Source organism: Oenanthe melanoleuca, chromosome Z (assembly GCF_029582105.1).
Source record: "Oenanthe melanoleuca isolate GR-GAL-2019-014 chromosome Z, OMel1.0, whole genome shotgun sequence".
Classification (NCBI taxonomy): Eukaryota; Metazoa; Chordata; class Aves; order Passeriformes; family Muscicapidae; genus Oenanthe; species Oenanthe melanoleuca.
The window spans coordinates 55,394,212-55,416,645 of NC_079362.1; the positions used below are offsets into that span (position 1 = coordinate 55,394,212).

A 22,434-nucleotide genomic window follows, 5' to 3' on the forward strand; every position below is an offset into this window, starting at 1 on the left:
CCTTCGTCTCTTTTTGTTACTGGAGGAGGATGAAAGGAACTGTGTGGGGTAGGCCCCTGTTGGAGAAAGGGGTGCCAGGAGTCACTGGCTCTTTCTCAGCTCTGAGCAGTTTCCAGAAGCTGAGGGATGGGGAGAGGAAGGAGCAGCTGGGATGTGGTACAGTGGTCAGCAGTGAGCCTGGCACCTGAAGCAGAGGTTCAGTGCACCTACTCCTGTCTCTTGCTCCATAGGTGTCACAGCCAGAAGGAGGCTCAAAGAGCCATTAAGAAATACAGACTGAATACAGCTGTCCACCTGAAACCAGAGACAAAAAGGGAAAGCAAAGCTGGAAAAGAGCAGATGAAAAGCCATGGCCTTCTGTGGCACATGCTTACGGTTTTTTCCTCATGTTTGTGGCAGGGAAAATCAAGACTTCCTTAATTTTCTTTTAAATGCCCATAATACAAAAATTGGCAGTGTAACACTGTAAAAATTGAAGGATACCCTGATAGATATGTGAAGAAAAGAAATGTGCTAGAGAATAACCAGCTTGGGGTATATCCAGGTTCTTCATGAATCATTATTTTCATCAGCAAGTGTTAAAAAAGGGGTAAACTGCCTGGTTATAAAGTGGTAGTATTAGTGGCAATTGGAAAGCTCATTACTTCTGTGGAGTGATATGACTTGCATCCTTAAGGAAGTAAAAACAAAGTAAATCTACTTCGTTTTTCTTTTTTTTTTTAAATGGCTGCTTCTTAGAAGAAAAAGAAAAAATGAGAAAGCTAAGCCTGTAGTAGGTTGACTCTGGATTCCTGGCACCTGCCAAAGCTACTTTGTCACTCTCCTCCACAACTGAACAGAAGAGAGAATATGGAATTAAAGGTTCATGGGTTGAGGTAAAGACTAGGAGATGACTAGGAGTCAGTTAAATACCAACATGGGCAAAACAGACTTGAATTGGGGATATTAATTGAATTTATTACTAAAAAAATCAGAGCAGAATAATGAGAAGTACGAGACCTTAAAAAAACCCTTCCCCCCCATCACTCCATCCTTCTCAGCTCTGCTTCCACTCCTGAGCAGTGCAGGGACACAGGGAATGGGGATTGTGGTGAGTTCATGACATGTTGTTCCCACTGCTGCTCAGGGAGGAGAGTCCTTCCTCTACTTATGTGGGGTCCTTCCCACGGGAGACTGTTCTCAATTAATTTCTTCAATGTGAGTCCATGCCATGAACAGCAGCCCTCCCCAGGGTGCTGCAGTGTGGGTCACTCTTCTGTGGGGTGCAGTTCTTCAGGCACAGCCTGCTACTGTGCGGGCCCTGCCAGGATCACAAGTTGTACCAGGAAACCTGCTCCAATGTGGGCTCCTGTAGTTCTACCAACACCTTGCTATACAAACCCCATACATGGAGAGGGAAGGGAACACAGTGAACCAATACAGTCAATGGTTAATTTATTCAAAAGTTATGGTCAAGTTCAAAGGGGAACACATCAAGATAACCTAAATGCTGTGTAACTCATTTATGAAATGGACTGTCATAAACCAGTAATATCTATTTCTTGCAAATATAAAGCAAGAAACTATCCTGAAGGCATTTATTGTAGTTTACTTACAAGTATAAGTAGCTGAAACAAAAGTTACTGCTGTCATGCCGTAACACATGTATTTTCCCTCCTATGTTTTTCCAGGCTATTAATTTTTTGAGACAATCTAAATGTATGTGAATTCTGCCTGTGCTTCATTGATTCATTCTCTAGAATATGTCAGCAGGCATATTCCGTGCTCTGACTTACTAAAGCTGCAGTGTGCTGTTGCAATATTTTACTTATTTTGAGGCTATAATGGAAGGTTTAAATCTAAGCTAATTAAGGAAAACCCTGTAACATTATCTTCCTTTGCTGTGGTGTTTTTGCCTTTTTCAGTGAAATGGAAAGCTTTAATTACTTAACAGAGTAATTGTTGGTCTTGGCGTGTTGTAGCAGAAATTTGTCAGATACGTTAAATTTGATGAATTTAAATATAAACTATTGGTTTCGTGAAGGTTTGAGTAAATGTCTTAGCAGTTCTCTGCTTTTAATTGATTGGGTAAACTCATCTGTAGTGCAATTAAATGACTGTATAGTACATGAGGTGTAGAAGATGAGTAGATGAGGCTTTTGGGAACGACTAGGAATATACAAGATGTTAAACAAGCTGTGAATCAGTTAATGTGTAGGATTCTGGCCAAGTTCACTAATGGTTTCACAAGCTGTTTATCTGACTTTCTTCAGCCAGACAAAACTCGTATTTCCCAAATTCTAAATTTTTACTGCAATCACAACATTTTTTCCATATTCCAGCTTGTGAGAGGTAGCAGGTAGTAGTGTTCCATCTCTTCAACTTGCCATCAGCATCAATTCATGAAACAATTCAACAAAATAGAAATTACATTTGATTTCAGGGAAGTAAGTGATGTTAGATCAGTATTTTTTCAATGAATAAATATATCAGTTTAAAGCAAATATATAATGCCACTTTTGCTGGAATGCTTTTAGTTTTGCTGGGATAGTAGTGTCAGTATGTACAAGACACACTGGCTAATGGTGTTGCTTGATAAATTTAGAAACTTGGAAGTAGTGTGTCTGAAGCAGCTGCTGCATGTAATTTGTGAGTACTTCTTCTGTCCCTTCTCCACTCTGTTGATAGTATTTGCTTATATATAGTTGTATTTGGAAGTGGATTAAGAAAGTTACCAGTAGAATAAAACCCAATCAGTCAGGTTCATCGTCAGCCTGGCGGCCACTATTCAAAAGTGGAAGGGTACAGGTGGGAGTGTGACTTTTTAGGTTCACTAAAGTAGCACAAGACAGTTTACCCATCAGAATTTTGGACTGCAATTTCATTACTTTGAATCTGTGTTTTCTAGCTGCCATAAAGATAGAAGACATTGGTTAGGTATGTTAGGTGGTTAGGTTATGGTTATTGGTTAGGTAGGGAGAGTGGTTTTATTAATCGAAACTGATGGCATATTAGAGCTACTATGATTAATACCAATTGTGAGAAAAGGATCAAAGCCATCATGTTCTCTTTGTCATATGGTCAGCTTCTCATTGCCTTTTAGGCAGACTTGGATAAGTCTGAAATATTGCAAGAAGGCTGGGTGCATTGTCCGAGAGCTACTTTAGGTAGCATGTCCTCCTGCACCCAGATAACTCTGATCTGGTCACAGGCATGGCTTTGTTAGGAGGTGGTACTGTGCTGCTTTTAAATTCTGATCTTAAATAACTACCTATAAACTTTATCAAATAATATAAACCACAGCTTCACAAGTAGCATCTCTTCACTGGAGGTGACATGAGACAGAATTCCTGGGCTGAACAGAATTTAGCAGTCTCTTCTCAGGAAATGGCTAGTAAAAATGAAGCAAAGTTCCTGGTCAGCATGTGTAGTAGGTACAGTACCTAATTCAAGAGCCCAGTTAAATATTTTAGGTTTTGTCATCTTAACACTTTTGCAGTGTTTTATAGTTGTGCCTAACTAGAGTTATTATAGAGACAGATTTTCAGGCCAAGATTTATGTTGAAGGGGAAATAAGGTAATGTTTGAACACTGCCAAATTAATTTTTTCATTCTTTATGAATGTTCTTATTTCTCTTGAAAGCTAAGCTTTTTTGCTGTGTTGAGCTACAGCATCAGTAAAATACAGAGCACTTGCATACCTATTGAAATTTCCACAGTGAAATCAGGGGATGCTTTGGAAGCTCTTGTTGCTGTATTATAAAAACAGGAAGCTGAGGGAAGATAGGAAATCAAATTCTTCATTAGAAGCAATAGGAAGATGCAACAGTACACTCTGGTTGTGGCTTTGCAGGGCAACAGGGCATGCCAGTGTCATTCAGTGAATTGACAGGACAGGCTGGGTGCTCTCCCTAAGCTGTTTTTGTGTCACAGAATCCTTAAATTTGAAATTGTCTTCATAATACACTGAAGATCATGGGCTGCATTTGATGATTAACATTCTGCTAGCTGAATTATAGTTTTCTCCATAAGGCATAAATATTGTTTGCTGGGGTTAATGTGGTCAGAGGATGTGAGGGATTTTCAACATTTTTGTACATTGAAGATCATTTAGAAGCACTCTGTATAGCATAAACAGTGTTTGCATGTGTCAAAGCAGGAGACACTGTTGTGTTGCAGTTGTCTCGTGAGTCTGGTACATTTGAGCTTAACAGTTTTTTTTCTGAGAAACAACAGAATCCTATTGGATAGTTATCTTCTTATGACTGTAAGACTGAAGAGGCAGTTTAGGCAGCTGGGAAAATACAGCAGTGTGTCCCACGTATTTACAGGACTAGATAGTCCTTGAAACTTATCTTCAATAATTTTAAAATATGTTAGTAATGATCTTGCAGGTATGTATGATCTGAAAGGTGGAGGTATTGAGATGCTGTAATAATATGCTTTGATTTCTGGTCTGCCTTTTAAGAATCCGTCTTGGCACACTGTCCAGTTTGAAAGCTCTAGAGAAATACTAGTATGCCAAGTCCTCAGTCAGTTCTTAGTTCATTCATGTAACTAACGTTTTTTGAAGGATGGAGACTTCAGGCAATGATTTTCTACATGCCAGGAATGTGGAGAGGGAGTGAAACAGATAAAAGATATTACAGGAGTTTATCAAACTGACAGGAGAAAGCAACAGATGAGAGAGGAAAACCAAAATGCAAGGGAAAGAAAAGCATGGGAAGGGCTTTAAAAGTAAGAGTTGGAGAGAGACGTGAATATGAGGGGAGCAGTAGGAAAAGTTGCAGGGCACAAGGCATGAAGTCAGCAGGGAGGAGTACTGAGCTGAATAACTCGGTCTTTATTCCAGTTTGGGAGGGGCAGAAGGGAGTGAGACTTAGTAGGAGGCACAAAGGGTGGGGTTTGACATGGTTTTTGCCCAAGGTAGTTTTTACCTACTTTCATAATTGTGTAATGCCTTCTACCTGCCCTATGCTCAGACAAGAATGAGGGATTAATGAAAGCTTTTGGAGTCAGTAAGAGAAACTTTGCTGTCTAGAAAGTTTTCCTTCACAAGTAGAAGTCCTAATTTTTTTTAGTTCCTATAGCTTTGGTAGCCGTGTGAAGATCTTTATAGATACAGTAAGGCCAGTGTTACTTTTTGTGTTTGTATAAATAATTGTATGCTTATAGTTGGACCTTTTGCGGATAATTAATTGAATTTTAAAAACCTCACAATTGAATCTCATTTCCTCTCCCTTCCCCCTTTGATTTTCTCCTTTGAGTGCTTTCTTTCCATAAGAAAGAAAATTCCACTGCGATAATTATATACTAGAGATGGTGTAAGCAATTGAGTGCTATAAAGCAGATTTCAAGCAAGAAAAGATGTTCAGGACTTGTCTCAAGGGATTTTGAGAAGTACAGCAGTAAAGTCCTTCTGAGTATTTCACAGCAGTATAATACTTTCTCCTTAGACTTGAAAGACAGAAGAGTTGTCCAAGTGAGGTTTTCTTTTCTTTGCTCCCCCCACTGCATTGACTTTACCTAACCAAATACACAGAAAACCTTGTATCCAGCACCCCAGTGGAAATTCTTTGAGTCAAGCTATACCATAGCCCCACACCAGTGTGTAGTTAACACAGTGATCTTTGTTTCGGGTTGCCTACTGGTGACCTTCCTCTGATAGGGATCAGCGCTGATGTCAGAGATTGAACAAGAACGGGAGATTTTGCACCTGGTAGTGAGGAGCCACCCCTTCCAGCAGCTTCTAAGCAGCCATCATAAGAGATCTGTGATATGTTTTAAAATCCCCTGGACTGAGTATGAGTCATAATTTCCTTTCAGCACACCTACTGAATAAGCATTTGTCACAGTGATTTATAACACTGGGCCATAGTTGGATTTTGTATGTAATCCTTTGTTGATGGGAATGACTGAAATATGCCTGGGCTAAAAGCATTTGCTATTATATCTGCTGCTATATTTGCTGTTGTTTGATTGAGAGGGAGAGGGAAGGGCAGGCGATTTCTTTGTTTTAGTTTGTATGCTAATTTGCATTGACTGAGATTTTTAAACAAAATAAGATTTGTAAACATTGTTTAATGTGAAAGACTGCATTGAATTGAAAGCAAGTTTTTTTTATAATGTTTATAGTCTTTTAAAAAATTGAGTGAAAAATGTATTTCCAAATACATTTTTAGTAGTTGACCAGACTTTTTTTTTTTTGTCTCCTATTTGAACTTTGCAGTGCTGTTTATTTTGTGAGGCACAAAGAAACCAGACAAAGATTTGCCATGAAGAAAATTAATAAGCAAAATCTCATCCTGAGAAACCAGATCCAACAGGCCTTTGTTGAGCGTGATATCCTGACATTTGCAGAAAATCCATTTGTTGTCAGCATGTATTGCTCCTTTGAAACAAGACGTCATTTATGTATGGTCATGGAATATGTAGAAGGTAAAACTGCTCTTCTGTTTTACAGAGGAAAAAGAGAATTTCCTTACACTCCAAAAGAAAAATAACCCATATGGTACTTGAATTAGAAGGGGCCCCGTGTGTGTCCTCTATACTCGGGCAATTCAGATTTAGGAACCAGATCCAGCAGCAAGGTGGTTTTTTTATTTTTTTTCACCAATCATTATCTCCCAGTAAACAGCTTGTAAAACACAATGTGTTTCAGCTATAATGGGAAATAACTGCTCTTAGAGTAAATTCCTTATAGATTGAAATCAAAAGTGTGCTAGTATTCAAAGTACATGTGGAAATGCTGGAGCTGAAATTTTCATTTGCAAGTGTTGAGGGATTTGAAGTAGTGTTTTTTACAAAGAAAGAGGAAAAAGAAGACATTTTGAAAAGGTGCTAATGCTGAAGGAGAACAGTGGGCAGAAGCAGTACTGAAGAGATACCCCAGGTATGGTTCTGTGGGCTTCTACCACCCCTCATGCCCCCAGTTTATTTGTTTGTTTTCTCCTTAGATAGCAGTACATTACTGGTTTTCAGCTCCACACTACTTCCAGTACAGTAGTTTGGTTGAAACATCTGACTAGAAAATAAAAATTTATGACTGCATTTTGTGCTCCTTTCAGCATCATTTATGGCTTATACTGATACACCTCAGAATTTATAGAGTCATCTGGAGCATTTGTACTGTTTCCACAGGTGGAGATTGTGCTACTTTGATGAAGAATATGGGTCCCTTACCTGTAGACATGGCAAGGATGTACTTTGCAGAGACTGTTCTGGCCTTGGAATACCTTCATAATTATGGAATTGTACACAGGGATTTGAAACCTGACAAGTATGTATATAGAATATAACTGAAAGAGGAGTTTGAAATTGTTAAATAAAACATGAAAGGTTTAAACTTACTTTTTTTTTATCATAAATGTTATGTAGATTCACAATTCCTTCTCAAGATTTAAATTTTCATTACTTGCACTTACAGAAAATACATTTTTTTTCCAAAAGAGCTATTAAGAATTTTCTGTGTTTAAGGTAGAAGAGGCTATCAGAGTGCCTAAAAAAAAAAAAAAATATTTATTCTTCTGTTTAGAATGGAGGGAAACACATTTTAGTCATTATGAAAATTTTTTTTGAAGTATACTTGAACCACAAAATATCATCAAAGTGCAGGTATTTGCATTTTTGAAGACAAGATTGACTAGATGCAGAAAAATCTCCTGTTGCATGGGTTTTAGGGGTTACTTTGTTTTTTGAGGGGATTATGGCTTTCAATTTCAGTATTTATAAGTACAGTGTTGCTCCTATATGAATAAGTTAACATCACATCAAGTAGCTGAAATACGAAGTATGACCCTTGCAACTCCATTAATATTCTTCCTATTTCACCGTTTAAAAAAAGAAAAAGAACTGAAGGAATGGGTGTTGATTGACAGTACCTTCATAGCATGATACCTTAGGACAGTATAGTATTAGTTACTAACTTAATACCCTGAGGTTTTTTTTCCAAATGCGTGACTGACCCGGCTTGTTACAGATGGAAAATACTCACCTCACTTAAAAAATGACATGTATTCTATTTTAGGTCTTTCACGTGGCGTTTCTTCAAAGCTTCAAGTGCTCAGCTCTCAAGACCTCTATAATTCTATAAGATGTTGTTCAGTTGCACATAAAAAGTTTGTTTACTTCAGGTAGCAATAGTAACAAATGTAAGACTTATTTTTTTAACCTGTTTATTCTGTACCAGTTGAAGTACTTTTTAAGCTGTGTTTATAATTTTAGAGTGCTAATGAAACATTTTCCTCCAAGAATTAGAATTCTAATAGTAGTAACAATGAAAAGCACATAATGTTTAATTACATCACAGTGACTTGAAAACTTTCTATTTTCAGTCTGTTGGTAACATCCATGGGCCACATAAAGCTTACCGACTTCGGCCTGTCGAAAGTGGGGCTAATGAGTTTAACTACCAATCTGTACGAGGGTCACATTGAGAAGGATGCCAGAGAATTCCTTGACAAACAAGTAAGAAATGGCCTTTTTCATTTCCATTCACATGAAGTGAAATTTTGCCAGCAGAACATACTGTAATATTGAAAAAAAATGTAGTTATTTCTGCATTGGTGTTCCAGTTGACTATGTCAGGTCCTTTAACTGGTGCCCTGAAGATTATCCTAGGCTTTTTCCTTTTTTTGCCTTAAGGTCTATTAGTAAGATGAACAACCTAATTGTGTGCAAGTGAGTCTGTGAGAGAGACTGATGGGAAGCTGTTTTTACAGAACTCACAAGTCTCAACAGAGTACTTGTGGAGCTCATTATGCGTTGTACAGCCAAGGGTGCTAAAATCTGTGCTATGGCCCATTTCACTTTAAGCATGCCTCATTACTGTTGCTCACAATCTGTTCACCGTAAAAGTTACTTAAGATAAAACCATCACAACTTTCATATAAGAATAACAATGTATTTTATGTTAAATGAGATACTTGCCATGATGAACACCTGTGTATAAAGCACAAACTGTCCTTTGCATGGCAGATATGCTAATGTTGATTATGATGCCTCTTAATGTAGGTAGGTTGGAAACATAAGTTGTTATGCAAACTCAGCAGACTAAACCTGACTGAATTCCATTTTTTTCCATGTTCTCATATTAATTTACATTTTTGGAATTAAAAATAATGTGACATCTTGATTAAGACTTGCGTTGCCATCGTGCTTGTTTTCTTTCTTCTAGGTCTGTGGTACACCTGAATATATAGCTCCTGAAGTGATTCTGAGACAGGGTTATGGAAAACCAGTGGATTGGTGGGCCATGGGAATTATTCTTTATGAATTTCTTGTTGGATGTGTGCCATTCTTTGGAGATACCCCAGAAGAGCTCTTTGGACAAGTAATCAGTGGTGAGTAAAAAATCAAAATCTGTTAATAGTAAATATATTTCAATTTTACTGATAGACTACACAATTTGCTATCAAAGCAGTAACAATTAATTCAGATTAAAAGCTGAACTTACTGTATATTGTTGTTAAGTGCAGAAATTTGTTGACATAGATTCCAGGAGTTAAGCTGCACTGTTTGGAAGAGAGAAGCTATGTTAGTTAAGAATTAGTGCCACTCTGCACTAGTGATTTCTGTCTTTGGTAGAGAAATTATACCAGAGGAGAAACAGTTAAAATAAATTTGTGTAAATGGGAAAATACCTCATGGCACAATAAAGAATTAACAAAGATGTAATAAAACTCTAAAACAAATGTCTCCCAAATAATAAATAATGAGAAGAAAAAAGAAACTAATTCAGTTCACAGATGGTTAATGATTTCATTGGTAAGTGTTGGAGTGTAATGTTATTTCTGTAGCAGCTGTTCTTCTTCCATTTAAAATTGAATAATCTTTTAGATCTTAACCTGCATACTGACCCTAAGTGTTATGTGTCTTGAGACAAAACTGAATGATAATTAAGCAGAATTGTTTACTATCCTACCTGCTGTTTCCATAAATTTCCCAAATGCATAGATGCAGAGGGTCACTATTTATGACTTAAGGTTAGCAGAATGGCACCTCTGTTACTAAGTATTTCCCAGTCTGTTTTATGATCTACTTAAAAAGTCCAATAGGCAAGAATGTATCTCTGGTTCCTCATTCTGTGAGAATGCAACAAATCCCCTTTTGTACTTAAGGAGACATTCTGTCTCCATCCTTTTTTCCTCTATCTCTGAAGTTGAAAACCAGACTTGTTTGTAAACTATTAAAATGCATGTGACATTCTATGTTCATGGATTTATAACCACGTTGTTTTCTGATGTGATATGCTGAGGCCTGAGTGGCAAGAAGAATCAACTGTTTAATTAACACAACCAGTAAATGCTGTCTGTTTTCTGGGTGTCCCATGGCTGCAATGTATATTCATGCTTTATTTTCAAATCAGATTTAAACTGCAGTGGAAGCTGTAGGCAGGCAAATGTGGAAATAACTCATGTTTTTATTGCTTTTCCAGGCATGCGTACCTGTGTTTTTATCCTTACACTTCCTGACTGGGAGAAAGGAAGGGAATAATCTAAAAATAAATGACCAAATTTGTATTTTAGGCTTTTTTTGCGTGTGGCATTAATTTTACCTTTTGTAAAACATTCTCATGTGTTGCAGTCTAGCTGATAGTTTTGTAAATATCTTCATCTGTTTGAATTTGTCAATTTTTCTTACAGAATTTATTTGTAGAAGTGTATTTGTAAAGGTCATCTATTCCCACTCACCTTCCAAGACTGTTGGTTGGCTCAGTTTCTTGTTTTGATGTTGATTTGTCAGTTGTTTCTCTTTTATTTGAAATATCCTTACTTACTGAAATAATTCTTAGTATCTCTAGAAGAACTCTAGTTGGATATGTTTCCTGTGCTAAAATAAATTATCCTTTTCTATTTGACTGTAAGAGTCATCTTAAAGAACCAAACTGTAGCCTAGATTTTTCTTCCAGTTTCTATGAGTAAAACCTACATTCTGTTTAAAACTCTACTTTAAAATCTTGATGCCCCCTTTTTCATGGTAGGTTGCCTTTCCTGCCCTCAGATTGTGCAAGGACAGCTGTGGGAAGCCTCAGTGTAAACTTACATACCTAAAGTGATAAGAGCTTAAAATACTGTTCCAGAAACAGGTTACATTTCACATCTGTTTAAATCAGTACCTTTCCTTAAACTCTGAAATACGCAGGTTAAACCTGCATATAGCTTCTGATGAATATTTATCCAGTTATGATTATTGTGTAGAAGAAATCTAGGTCATAAAATGACAACAAAATCCTTAACAGCTTTCTGGAGCTCCAAGTGTGCTGTCTCTCTGATGCCAAAATCCTCCCAAGAAACTTCTGCAGAGTTTTGTCTAAACATTTGTGGAGGCAGCATCCACTAAAAATCAGGCAAAACTTGCTGTTCGTAGGCTGTTAGAAAGTTCACATTTGTACACAGCGTATCCTCTCATGATTGCATGGTTTGGGTCGAGCTTGCCATGAAGTGCAAAAGCCATAGTAGTATAAGAGTCAGTAGAGAGAGAGATGGTATGGAAGTATGAGACTCTTGAAAAGAAGCTTCATTGTCATGTATGTCACCAAGAACAGTCTGACACCTTGACCCTTAGTCGTGGGAGTAATGACTTCAGGGAGTCTACTAGCATTAGAGAAGGAACACAGATGTGAGAGCCACTGCCAGGTCAGGTCAGCAGTTTCCATCTTAACAACAGTTTCCATGAACATAACTACAGTTTAAACCATGATTTAGTGGGGGAAGAGAGAGTATACAAGTTGTGCTAATATTTTGGAAATTTTCCATGAGCCAAGCATTTGTGTATTCTGCTGCTAAACACAGTTTTGTGTTAAGTGATACTTCCGAAGGAAGTGGGAACATAGTATGTTTATTCAGTCTGTATAGAGAGTATAAAAACTAGAAGTAGATGGTATGCAGCAGAGTAAGTTGAAAAAGTTGCTTCTGCTCTCCTTTGCTGTTAGGTCACTTTTGAGAGCATTCATGCAATTTATGCTGGGATCAGACTTCAGCAATATCAAACGACTTTCTTTTGTTTCAGATGAAATCAACTGGCCTGAAAAGGATGAAGCACCGCCTCCGGATGCCCAGGATCTAATTACTCTGCTACTTAGGCAGAATCCTTTGGAAAGACTGGGAACAGGTTAGGAGGCACTAATTTTAAATTGTTAATGGATGAGAAATAGCTTCTGTATTCAACATTGGGAGCTTCTGTTCACCTCTTTGTTTTGCTTGGGAAACATCTATCATGGCATTCAGTATGACAACATGCCATGATAATTTATAGATTCAGACCAGTAATATGAACTTAACATGATGATGTCCATCCTGGTTTTTGTGGGAGTTACGTGTGCTCATTTGCATTTACTCTTCTCCTAATTTGATACATATAACAGAAATTTCTCAAAGATCCTGTTAGTCAGTGAATGGGGTTTCTTCATGATTACAGTATTAAATAACTAAATACAGAAATCTAGGCGTGGAATCAATACACAGCTTCCTTTTTCAGAAGTATCTTAGCCTGGCAGATTAATTCCTCCAGGTGTTAGAGTGGGTGATGAGTGCTCAAACAACTGGTTCAGAAATGACTGTCTGGAGTTGTGTGGTGGAAGTCTTGTCATTCTCATTTATCAAGCACTACTGCCTTCTATGAAAAAGAACTGAAATAAAATGGAATGTTAAGGAAGTATTAAGACTTCCATAGGCTGATGAATGAATGTGCATTTATGTAATAGGAGTTTATTTGCTGATTGATTGACCAGGATTTATTTGGGAGTTTTTGTGAGAAATTGTAATAGTAATGAATATTGTGTATGATTTTTAAGTGTTAATGTATGGGAACCCTAGTCACTGAGTGCCATCCCTGTAGGTAAACATGGCAAAAAAAAAAAAAGCTGCCTGCATAAAAGAGCCCAAATATAAAGGTATAGTCTTATTTACAGTGAACATTATATGCTATGAACAGAAATACATTTGGGATGCTAAGGAAACCATGCTACAGGTTGAGTCAGCATGAGAATACTTGGCAAATTGCTCACAAAACTGAGTCCAATCGTGCTGCATATTTTTAGGCCTAATTAAAAAGAGGCGTAAGGAATCAGTTCGTAACTGGCCTTATCACAGCTGCTCAGGGGAAACATGATTATAGGCCAGACCTGAGTACTACTGACATAGTCCCAAACGACATGTCAGCCTTCCTTCGGCTTCCTTGGAGGCATAGCATATGACTGATATGAATGAACTGCATGCCCCTCGCAGCCTGGATGTCTGGGATCTGTGTAGACTTCACTGTAACTGATGGTCTGGACTAAGTGGCATCCAGTGAAGTTTATTGCTGTCCCTTTCCTCACGTTGAGCAAGTTAGGATTGAGGAAGGTGTGATGCCCCAGTAGCTTCTCTACTGCCTGCTTCATCTGCTGCAGAGGGCACCAATGCCAAAGCCAAAATGAAAATCCACAACTAGTTTTATTCCCTTGTTTTAAGTGCACTCTTTCCAGGCATTGTTTCATTGCCAGGATGATTTTCCTGGTAAACACAGTTTTAATTCAAAACTGTTGCCCTGTGAGAGGGCTGGATCAGAAGTGGATTACAAATTCTGGTAATGTTGCTATACAGTTGGTGGAGAAAGTGAGTTGAATGAGATGAGGCTGGCTTAAATACTGAATGGTCAGTGCCACAATGTGAAGCACCTGTGGTGCTCAGTTAGGAACTGATATCTTTAAAGCCTCTGGTCTCTCTAACAGTTGGCAGTCTGAAGAAGGAAAAAAGGCAGCTATTTCTTTGAAGCAGGGGGTTCCAGAAGCCACAGCAAAGCTGTAGGACCTTCAGGTGTTAGAATCAGCTCACAGAAATGGAGGCTGCAGTGTGACAGGTCCCACATGGATAGTGGAAAAAAACATGGTTTATGCCAGGCTGCTCCATGCATTGCAAATGACAGTCCTGTCTGTTTAACATGTATTAGAAAGCTGCATAACACTTCATAAAAATCGCAGTTGTTTATTTGCTCAGGATACCTGAGTGGCAAAGGCAAGTTGAAAGAAGAGAGATGGATACTATGCTTTGAAGAAGGAAAACAGCAGTAAAAAGACTTCTTTGGGCTTGAAGTGTGTGATACCAATCAAAAATTGTACAATTCTGATGTTATGTCCAATTACTGTGCTCAGAGAAATATTTACTGCTTAGCTAGTGACTTAGAATGAGATGTGATTTTGGTCTGCTTTGGGAAGATTGGGCTTTTTTGAATTTTTCCCTGGGGTAGTATAAAAAGTGAAAAGCCCAATCCTTTACACTGACTTGGAAACTAGTCCTGGAGATTTCATTTTTTTTCTCAGTAGCTTTGACATAGAGAAGAATACATGCTATATCAATGTCCTGAGTTGACCCTGGCTGGCCACTAGGTACCCACCGAGTCTCCTCCCTCCTCAGCTGGACAGGAGGAGAAAATATGCCAAAGGCTCATGGGTTGAGATGAGGGCAGGAAGTTGCCATCATGGGCAAAGCTTACTAAAACTCAGGGAAGTTGATTTAATTTATCACCAATTAACACCACTGCTTTACTTCCTCCCTCCAAGCAGCGTGAGAAAATGGGAAATAGGGGTTGTGGTCAGTGCATCACTTGCTGCCCCTGCCGCTCCTTCCTCCCCATGCCATTCCCCTGGTCCAGTGTGGGGGTCCCACAGGGTGCAGTCTTCAGGAACAGAGTGCTCCAGCATGAGTCCCTCGTGGGGTCACAAGTTGTGCCAGCACCTGTGCTCCAGCCTGGGCTCCTCTGTGCTACAGGTCCTACCAGGGCATTGCTCCAGCACAGGCTTTTGCACGGGGTCACAGTCTGCTTTGGGGATCCACGCTGCTCCACCGTGGGGTCCTTCAGGGGCTGCAGGTGTATCTCTGCTCCACTCTGGTCCTCCATGGACCTCCGTGGAGTGCAGCTGTCTCACCATGATCTGCACCACGGGCTGCAGGGGAATCTCAGCTCCAGAGCCTGGAGCTCCTCTGCACCAGCTTTGGTGTCTGCAGTGTTGTTCTTCTCACCTGTTCTCGCCCCCGTCTTCCTGGCTGCTGTTGTGCAGCAACATATAGAGGAAGAGGAAGCAACATATAGAAGGTATAGAGAAGGGCTGCTTCTCACAGAAGCCACCCTTGTAGCCTCCCCACTGCCATGTGACATAAACCAAAAACAAACTGGCAGCTGGTCTTGTTGCTACAGGTTACTTGTTCAGGTTTTAGAATTAGATGCATGTTTATTAATGACATCATCTTCCACCTTCCTAGGACAAAATTTTCAGTGTTTCATTGGGTTCTTAGAGTTGTTTTCTGACTTCAAACTAGTGTAATTATTAAACACACATTAAACAAGCAGGCAGTAATAAATAAGAGAAATGATAGGGTATTTCCTATGGAATTGTGTATTACAGTCATAAAACATTGAAAAGATCTCTTAAGTCAGCGATACTATTTATATTGAGCAACTATTCAGAATCATTCTGCATTACTTTATAACTTGTACTTACCTAGTGCACATATTTATATTTGTAGAATTACATTTGATGATTCTAACTAATAGATTAGTACATTCAGAAAAATAAAAATCTTAAAAAATAAAGCAATAAACTGTTAAGAGAAATTGCAATAGAAAAACAGTCAGGGAGTGTTTCTGACAGCTTTAGGTTTTTCCATTCTAATGGGAATGGGTAATGGATGTTCATGTAAACAGTGATGACTATGCCTTTCCATGATTATTTGCATTGTTGACTAGGGTTTAGTTCATTTAATGTCAGAGGATTTGGTACAGTTTCCTCAGTGTTTTCCTCTGGCTCCTCCAGGTGGTGCATATGAAGTAAAGCAGCATCAGTTCTTCAGGAGCCTTGACTGGAATAGTCTTCTGAGGCAGAAAGCAGAATTTATTCCACAGTTGGAGTCTGAAGATGACACAAGTTATTTTGACAGTAGGTGTTTTATGGTATTAAAAAAAGTAATGAATGTTTTGTTTAAGTAATCAGTGTCTTTGACTCTTGCTTACTGCTTTTAAGATCTCCTTTATCAGAATCACTGGCAGCTTGCAGTTTCACCAGTGAATTGAATTGCAGCAGGAATAATCTTAAGAATAAAACTAGATTTTTATTTAATATTAAAACTTGGTATGCATTCTTCCTGATAAATTCGGATATTTTATTACCCTTGTCTGTAGCTCGTTCTGAAAAATACCACCATATGGAAACTGAGGAAGAAGATGATACCAACGATGAAGATTTTAATTTAGAGATAAGACAATTTTCCTCATGTTCACACAGATTTTCAAAAGTAAGTAAAAATTTCTATCATCTTAGTATGTATTGTTCTACTTTTGCAAATTTTGAAAGTGTTAAATATAAAAGAGATATATAGGGCCTTGTTTTCTCAAGAAACCATGAAGTTAACTGAAGTTGAGCAAGATTATAATGAATACCATTCATTATATCAAAATATGGGAAAGATATTTAGAAAAGTTACTTCTTGAATCTTCAAGATACTAATGGAGAATTATATAAATATGATGGTATTTTCTGTAGAAGACTAATCATAGCATAACAGGAAGTGTCAAGGAATCATTCTATTAAATGCTAATGCACATTCTTTGCATTGGTTTCTTTATACATAGTTTTCATGTTGCTGCAGTTGTGTCCTAGATGTTTTGTACATGACAGCGTAACAAATATTAGAGTACTGTCAGGTATTAGATATTACTTTTTCCTTTGGTCAAATGTTATTAAATTAAGGTAATGGTTACCATGTGTTCCAGTAATGGAGAAATGTAGATTTGAGGGAGTGATCTGAATGTTCTGAATTGAAGGTAAAACTGCTCAAAAAGTAGTATACTCTAGTAACTGAGATGAGGGCTAATTATTGCTGGTCAGAGCAATATTGCTGTAGGAGCAGAGTGGGCATGCTGAGGCAATACAGTGGAGGGTGAATTGGGAGGAAATAACGGAAGAGGACACTCAGGATTTTGGCTTTACTGTCTTGGTTCACCATATTCGTAAAATGAGGAGAAGACTTATAAATTCATAATGGGAAAAGGTTCTATTTGATTACCCATACATGAGGAGCCAAGAAAGCATTTTAAAAACACTAACTGTTGGAAATTTAAAAAGGTTCAAGATGTTCAAGATGTTTGAAGTTTGCACTCTGAAATACTGTATAAGCATTTAAAATCATAGAACTGTAGACCCTGCACATCTTTTTTTTTTAATATCAAGTGTGTAGGTGATTATTCAATTTTTTGTGGTTTTTTTTTTTCTTTAATAGGTTTTTAGTAGTATAGATCGAGTCATTCAAATTCAAGGTGAAGAAAAGGAAGATGCAGGAGACAAAGCAAAAAGTGTAGCATTGCCTTCTGTGGAATCTTTAAGCTGGAGTTCAGAATATTCTGAAATGTAAGTAGAAGGATGTAAAGAAAGTCATCTACATCCTGCTTGCCAGAGAGCAGGCCTCCTCATTTCATTAACTGCATGAGAGTTTGCTTATTTTTCATGCAGACAGCAAATATCTACATCCGTCTCATCTGAGACTGACAGCAGCCGGCAGCAGCGCAGTTCTGGTTTGCTTCCAAAATTGTCCGTATCAGCCGAAGGAGAACAGGATGATTCCACCAGCTCACGGGGACCCCGGGAGGAGCAGGAAAAGTCTGCGTTTGTGAGTGAGGAAATAGTGCAAGACGAACCTGAAGTAACCACTCCAGCAAGTACAATCAGCAGCTCCACACTCTCAGGTAGTTCGCAGAGGGTGTCTTGACTTGATGGTACTATAAATAGTTGCAGACCACCTCTTGTGGCAGTAGCATTCATAGATTTAGAAGTCATGCATTTCAGAGCCACTCCTAAAAGTAGCTATTCCAACAGGGATCTGGTTTGGGATCAGGTCAGATCTAACACTTTGTAATACACATGTGTTTTTTGGTAAGACTTCTCTTTGATGTACATGTTCCTGAATTGAGAGGATTTTCTTTGACTTGTGGAAGTCACTTTGGTCATTACAAATCTAGGAGAGTATTGCAAATCATGCTCTACTTAATTAATATTAAGCTTCGTCTGCTTGCTCAGATACTTGTTGCATTCCAGTAAACTCTAAGGCCTTTGTTTCTTGTCTACACATCTACCAGTCTTCAGCTTATTTCTCTTACATACCTCACTGAGTTTTTTTCGAGATACACCCTTCTGTTCCCAAGCCCTTGATTTCCCGTACAGTCCATATTTTCATCCCCCTCTCTCCTTTCTGTTCTGGAAAAAAAAATTTCCTCAGGGTCATCCATCTCCCTCCTGTATCTAAAACCTTGATGTTGATTGTGCTGTATCCCAAGACTCGCTTGCTATCCCCCAGGTTCCATGTAATGGTAATCACAGCAGTTGCAGTGATAACTCAGACTGTGTGATCCTCTTCTTACACTTAACCAGTTAAACTTAAGAATAGTTTATTTTTTCTGTGGTCCATTAGCAAAAAAATATTCTGTTTTCCCTCATTGTCTTTATCCCTTCTTCTTTCTAAAGTTGGCAGTTTCTCAGAACACTTAGATCAAATAAATGGAAGAAGTGAGAGTGTGGACAGTACAGATAACCCTTCAAAGCCAGCTGGTGAAGTTGCATCTCACATGGCTCGACAGCGATTGGAAAGCACAGAGAAAAAGAAGATCTCTGGAAAAGTCACAAAGTCCCTTTCTGCAAGTGCTTTGTCCCTCATGATCCCAGGAGGTAGAGATAAATACTTCTAGTTGAAATGTTAATGATTTATGCTATGAATAATTATGCTATGAATTGAAATGTTAATGATTAATGTGATGCAAATTCAAGATTCTGTATAGTCCAGAATTGATTCTGTGTCACTCTTCTTTGTTTCTCTTCTTGTTCTTGTGTAACTAGTCAGTGCAATCTTGTCAGCAAGTTATGGAGCTCACACTTACAGCCTAGGGGCCTTCTCTGACAGGCAAAAATACAACTTTATGGTAATTGCCTTGTTTGGCCTTGAACACGCACGGCACGATGTGACTTCAGTCATTGGTTGTCTGACAGTAGGGTTGTAGATTAAGTTTTAATGAGTTTACAAAAACAGATGTTTGTTATAGCAGCACATGACTAGTTCTTTCTCATCCCCCATAAGAAAAGCTGATAAATAGGAGAGCAGTGTCACAAAAATATAGATAGTATGTAGCCTCCTACTTATACTACACTGACTTAGATCAAGTGCTCAAAATTTGGAGCCAGAAATAATGCACTAAGTGGAGGTATAACAGTAATATTGAGTGTTTACACATGAAGGATTGGTACTTTGCTGTCTTGTTGTTCAGAACTGAAGTCCAAACTGCTGCAATTGTATTCACATTTGCACAACCATGAGTACATAGTGCATTCAAAACAATAAAGTAAAACAAAGGTAGAATTGGTATTATTGCAGTAAACTCTTGTGGTCTTTAGGTGATGTAGTAGAATGTATCAATGGAGCCTTGTTACAGTAATTGAGCTACTGCCCTAGGTACCCAGTAGGTATTGTGGTTCAGTTGCAGTAGTCTTTATCTGTTTTTATATATAACTGAAACCAAGAAAACAGCTAGCAATTTGTCAAGCATTGCTGGATTACTTGGGGAATTATTTTGGGTGTACTCATAATAACATTTGCTACCCTACTCTGATATTCTTTTCATCTGCATTTGCTAGGAAAAGCCTGAGAATTGCTCTTGCAGAGTTAACAATAAGTGTGTTTCCTGTGGAAAAGGGAAAAGCAGTTTACATCTAACAAATTAAGCCTTGCATTAAACAATACAGTTTATACTCCAGGGAAAAGAATTAAGTTCTAATATCTGATTTTTGAACTTCTCATTACTAACATGCATACCAGGTGAGGAGGAGGAGGAGGAGAGGTTGTTTAGACAAAAGACAATGATGTATTCTAATACAAAGATATCATTAGGCTGAACAAAAATTGGTGTGTGGTCAGAGTGTAATAGGCAGATTTTTTTCCAGATGTGTTTGGTGTTTCTCCTTTGGGAAGTCCTATGTCTCCTCATTCCTTATCATCCGACCTTTCATCATCCCGAGATTCTTCTCCCAGCCGTGATTCATCAATTGCTGCTGCAAGTCCTCATCAGCCGATTGTAATTCACAGTTCAGGAAAGAAGTATGGCTTTACCATCCGAGCAATCAGGGTTTACGTGGGTGACAGTGATATCTACACTGTGCACCACATAGTTTGGGTAAGATAATACATGTTTCCTTGCTGATGCATGACAACTTGCAATGATAGCCAAGCAGTTTTTCTTAGAATGAAATTCTCCCTGTACACTAGAGCATTGTTGCCTGTAGGGAAGACAGCAAGCCATCCTTGGCAGAAGCATTATCTCCATGTGATGTTTAACTTCTGCAACTTCGCTTTAACTTTTGGCAAGTTTGTCAGTTATAAAAAAAATAGCGTCTTGAGTTCAGAGTACTGTGTGTTAGAAAACCAAAGGCTTGGTGCAGACCCTCTTTGACTGGGGACAGGATCTGCAAATGTAGGGGGTTGTAAAGAGAAATTGTGGAAAAATAGGTGGAGTTTGTTAATCTGCATAAATTAAAGGATTAATGAAAGTCAGCTCTATTTCACTAGGCACAAAGTAAGCTGATCTCAAGCACTGATTTTCTGTTGTGTAGAAATGTACAGATTTTTGGAACTCTGAACACTTTTGAGATTTGGATGGCACAGGAAAAAGATTGACTGCCTTGAATAAATCATGTATTTTTTATCCTCTCTTCACTACACAGTAAGAGAGAGGCTAAAGCAGTCCTTTGGTTGTCAGACTCCTTAACTGTAAAATAATTGCATACTTACGTACATATATATGCATTAATTTTTTAGTTTATGTTGTAATGAATTATGATTTTATATATTGTATAAATTACACTTCCATAAATAGTGTCTGCATATAAATTATTTCAACTACCCTAAAACATTATTACAAATTTATCAAAAGACTAAGTTTTGTACATAGCTTAGTTTTAAATATATATTGTAGATTTTGAAGTAGCAGTGCTGATGTAGTGTACTACTCATTTTTTATTCATATTGTTTACCCCTTAGACCTATTAATCTATCAAAAATATTGAATCTGGAGAACTGGGTACATTTGGTGGATAATGGAATAAATTTAAAAAAAAAAGATTTCTTGCCACTAGTGTAACATCACAGAAGTGAAAGGAAGGGGAAAAATGGTACATTGCAGTAAAAGTTAAACCTTGGGGTGTTTTTAAAGTATCATAAGTTTTTTGTTAAGCTCTGTTATCACTGTAGTCTTCAGCAATGTCTGCATGATTTACAAAACTCATTTAAAAATATAATAAATTACTTAAACCACCTTCAAAATATTTTTCAATTCAGTTTGTGTTGATCCTTTATCACTTTTGTCCTGCAACAGCCCTTCTAATGGGAAGCCTGGTGAATTTGAACCAAATGGAAACAATGCTTAACCATATGGTGGAGTTAATTTTTATTATGATTAGAGTACTGCATGTGACCATTACCTTAATTACATTACTGTTTCTCACTATCAGATGCTAAAAATTGTCTCAGTTCTGAAAATTTACAGTGGGTAGTGAACTACCCCTTCTTATCATGCATAAAAACACTCTGTTTTACAGAGCTTACATAATACAGCAATGTTTCAGTGAGCTTTGAAACCATTTCAGGCCCCGCCTAAATATAAAGTTTGAGCTAGCAGCGGGTAGTGAAAGAGCTGAAAGTATTTTTCTTCTTCCTTTATATAAATGAGTATCTAAATTTCTTCACTGCCAACTGGTTTGGAGTTCATCTTGTGTATATTCTCTTCCTCTCTTTTTCAGAATGTAGAAGAAGGAGGTGCAGCTTACCAAGCAGGTTTAAAAGCTGGAGACCTGATTACTCATATCAATGGAGAGCCAGTGCATGGTCTTGTTCATACAGAAGTCATTGAATTGTTGTTAAAGGTAACTCTTGGACAGCTGGGATACTAAAGTGATTTCTGTTTTCATCTACGATAGTGGAGTTATGTTTGTTTTCTTGGGATTAGTTACTGAATTTTATTGTTCTTGGAAGTACAGACTCTAAGCTGCTATTGTAGATTGGGAGAAGGGCCAGTGACTATACGGTGGTATGATTTTAGTTTCTCTGCCATAGACTGGCATTGATGCAGATGTCTCTGTCTCTCGAAAAAACTGACCTTTTCAAGCGTATTCTCTTATGCCTACATCTTCATCAGATACTTCAGGCTTTTGATGATCATGATACTTCTCATTTTTCTTCTTTAAAAGTGGAATCAGTGAGGAAAAGTAAGAAAAAAGAATATGAAATATTTTCTTGCCTCTGTACAGGAGATTGCTTTCATATTAAGACCCAAAAGGTTTTTGTCTCATGTATACCCTGTCATGTCTGACAGAGCTTCTTTGATTAATGTAATTCTCATCATGCAGCTTATTTCATTAATAATTTGTCATATTTTTCTTTTGTGGAG

The 22,434-nt window shown here is 37.9% G+C and overlaps 1 protein-coding gene across 1 annotated transcript in view; it reads left to right on the forward strand.

The window, feature by feature from the left end:
• The window catches only part of LOC130265486 (microtubule-associated serine/threonine-protein kinase 4-like), a 91,810-nt gene extending 69,873 nt beyond the window's left edge, over window positions 1-21,937 (forward strand). Inside the window, exons 13-24 of the mRNA XM_056514586.1 lie at window positions 6,209-6,417; window positions 7,120-7,258; window positions 8,313-8,445; window positions 9,155-9,320; window positions 11,989-12,090; window positions 15,770-15,892; window positions 16,135-16,247; window positions 17,232-17,359; window positions 17,462-17,694; window positions 18,470-18,670; window positions 19,937-20,166; window positions 21,788-21,937. Of these exons, the coding sequence (XP_056370561.1) occupies window positions 6,209-6,417; window positions 7,120-7,258; window positions 8,313-8,445; window positions 9,155-9,320; window positions 11,989-12,090; window positions 15,770-15,892; window positions 16,135-16,247; window positions 17,232-17,359; window positions 17,462-17,694; window positions 18,470-18,670; window positions 19,937-20,166; window positions 21,788-21,937 (1,927 nt within the window). The remainder of the gene's footprint in view (window positions 1-6,208; window positions 6,418-7,119; window positions 7,259-8,312; window positions 8,446-9,154; window positions 9,321-11,988; window positions 12,091-15,769; window positions 15,893-16,134; window positions 16,248-17,231; window positions 17,360-17,461; window positions 17,695-18,469; window positions 18,671-19,936; window positions 20,167-21,787) is intronic.
• Window positions 21,938-22,434: the final 497 nt, after the last annotated feature.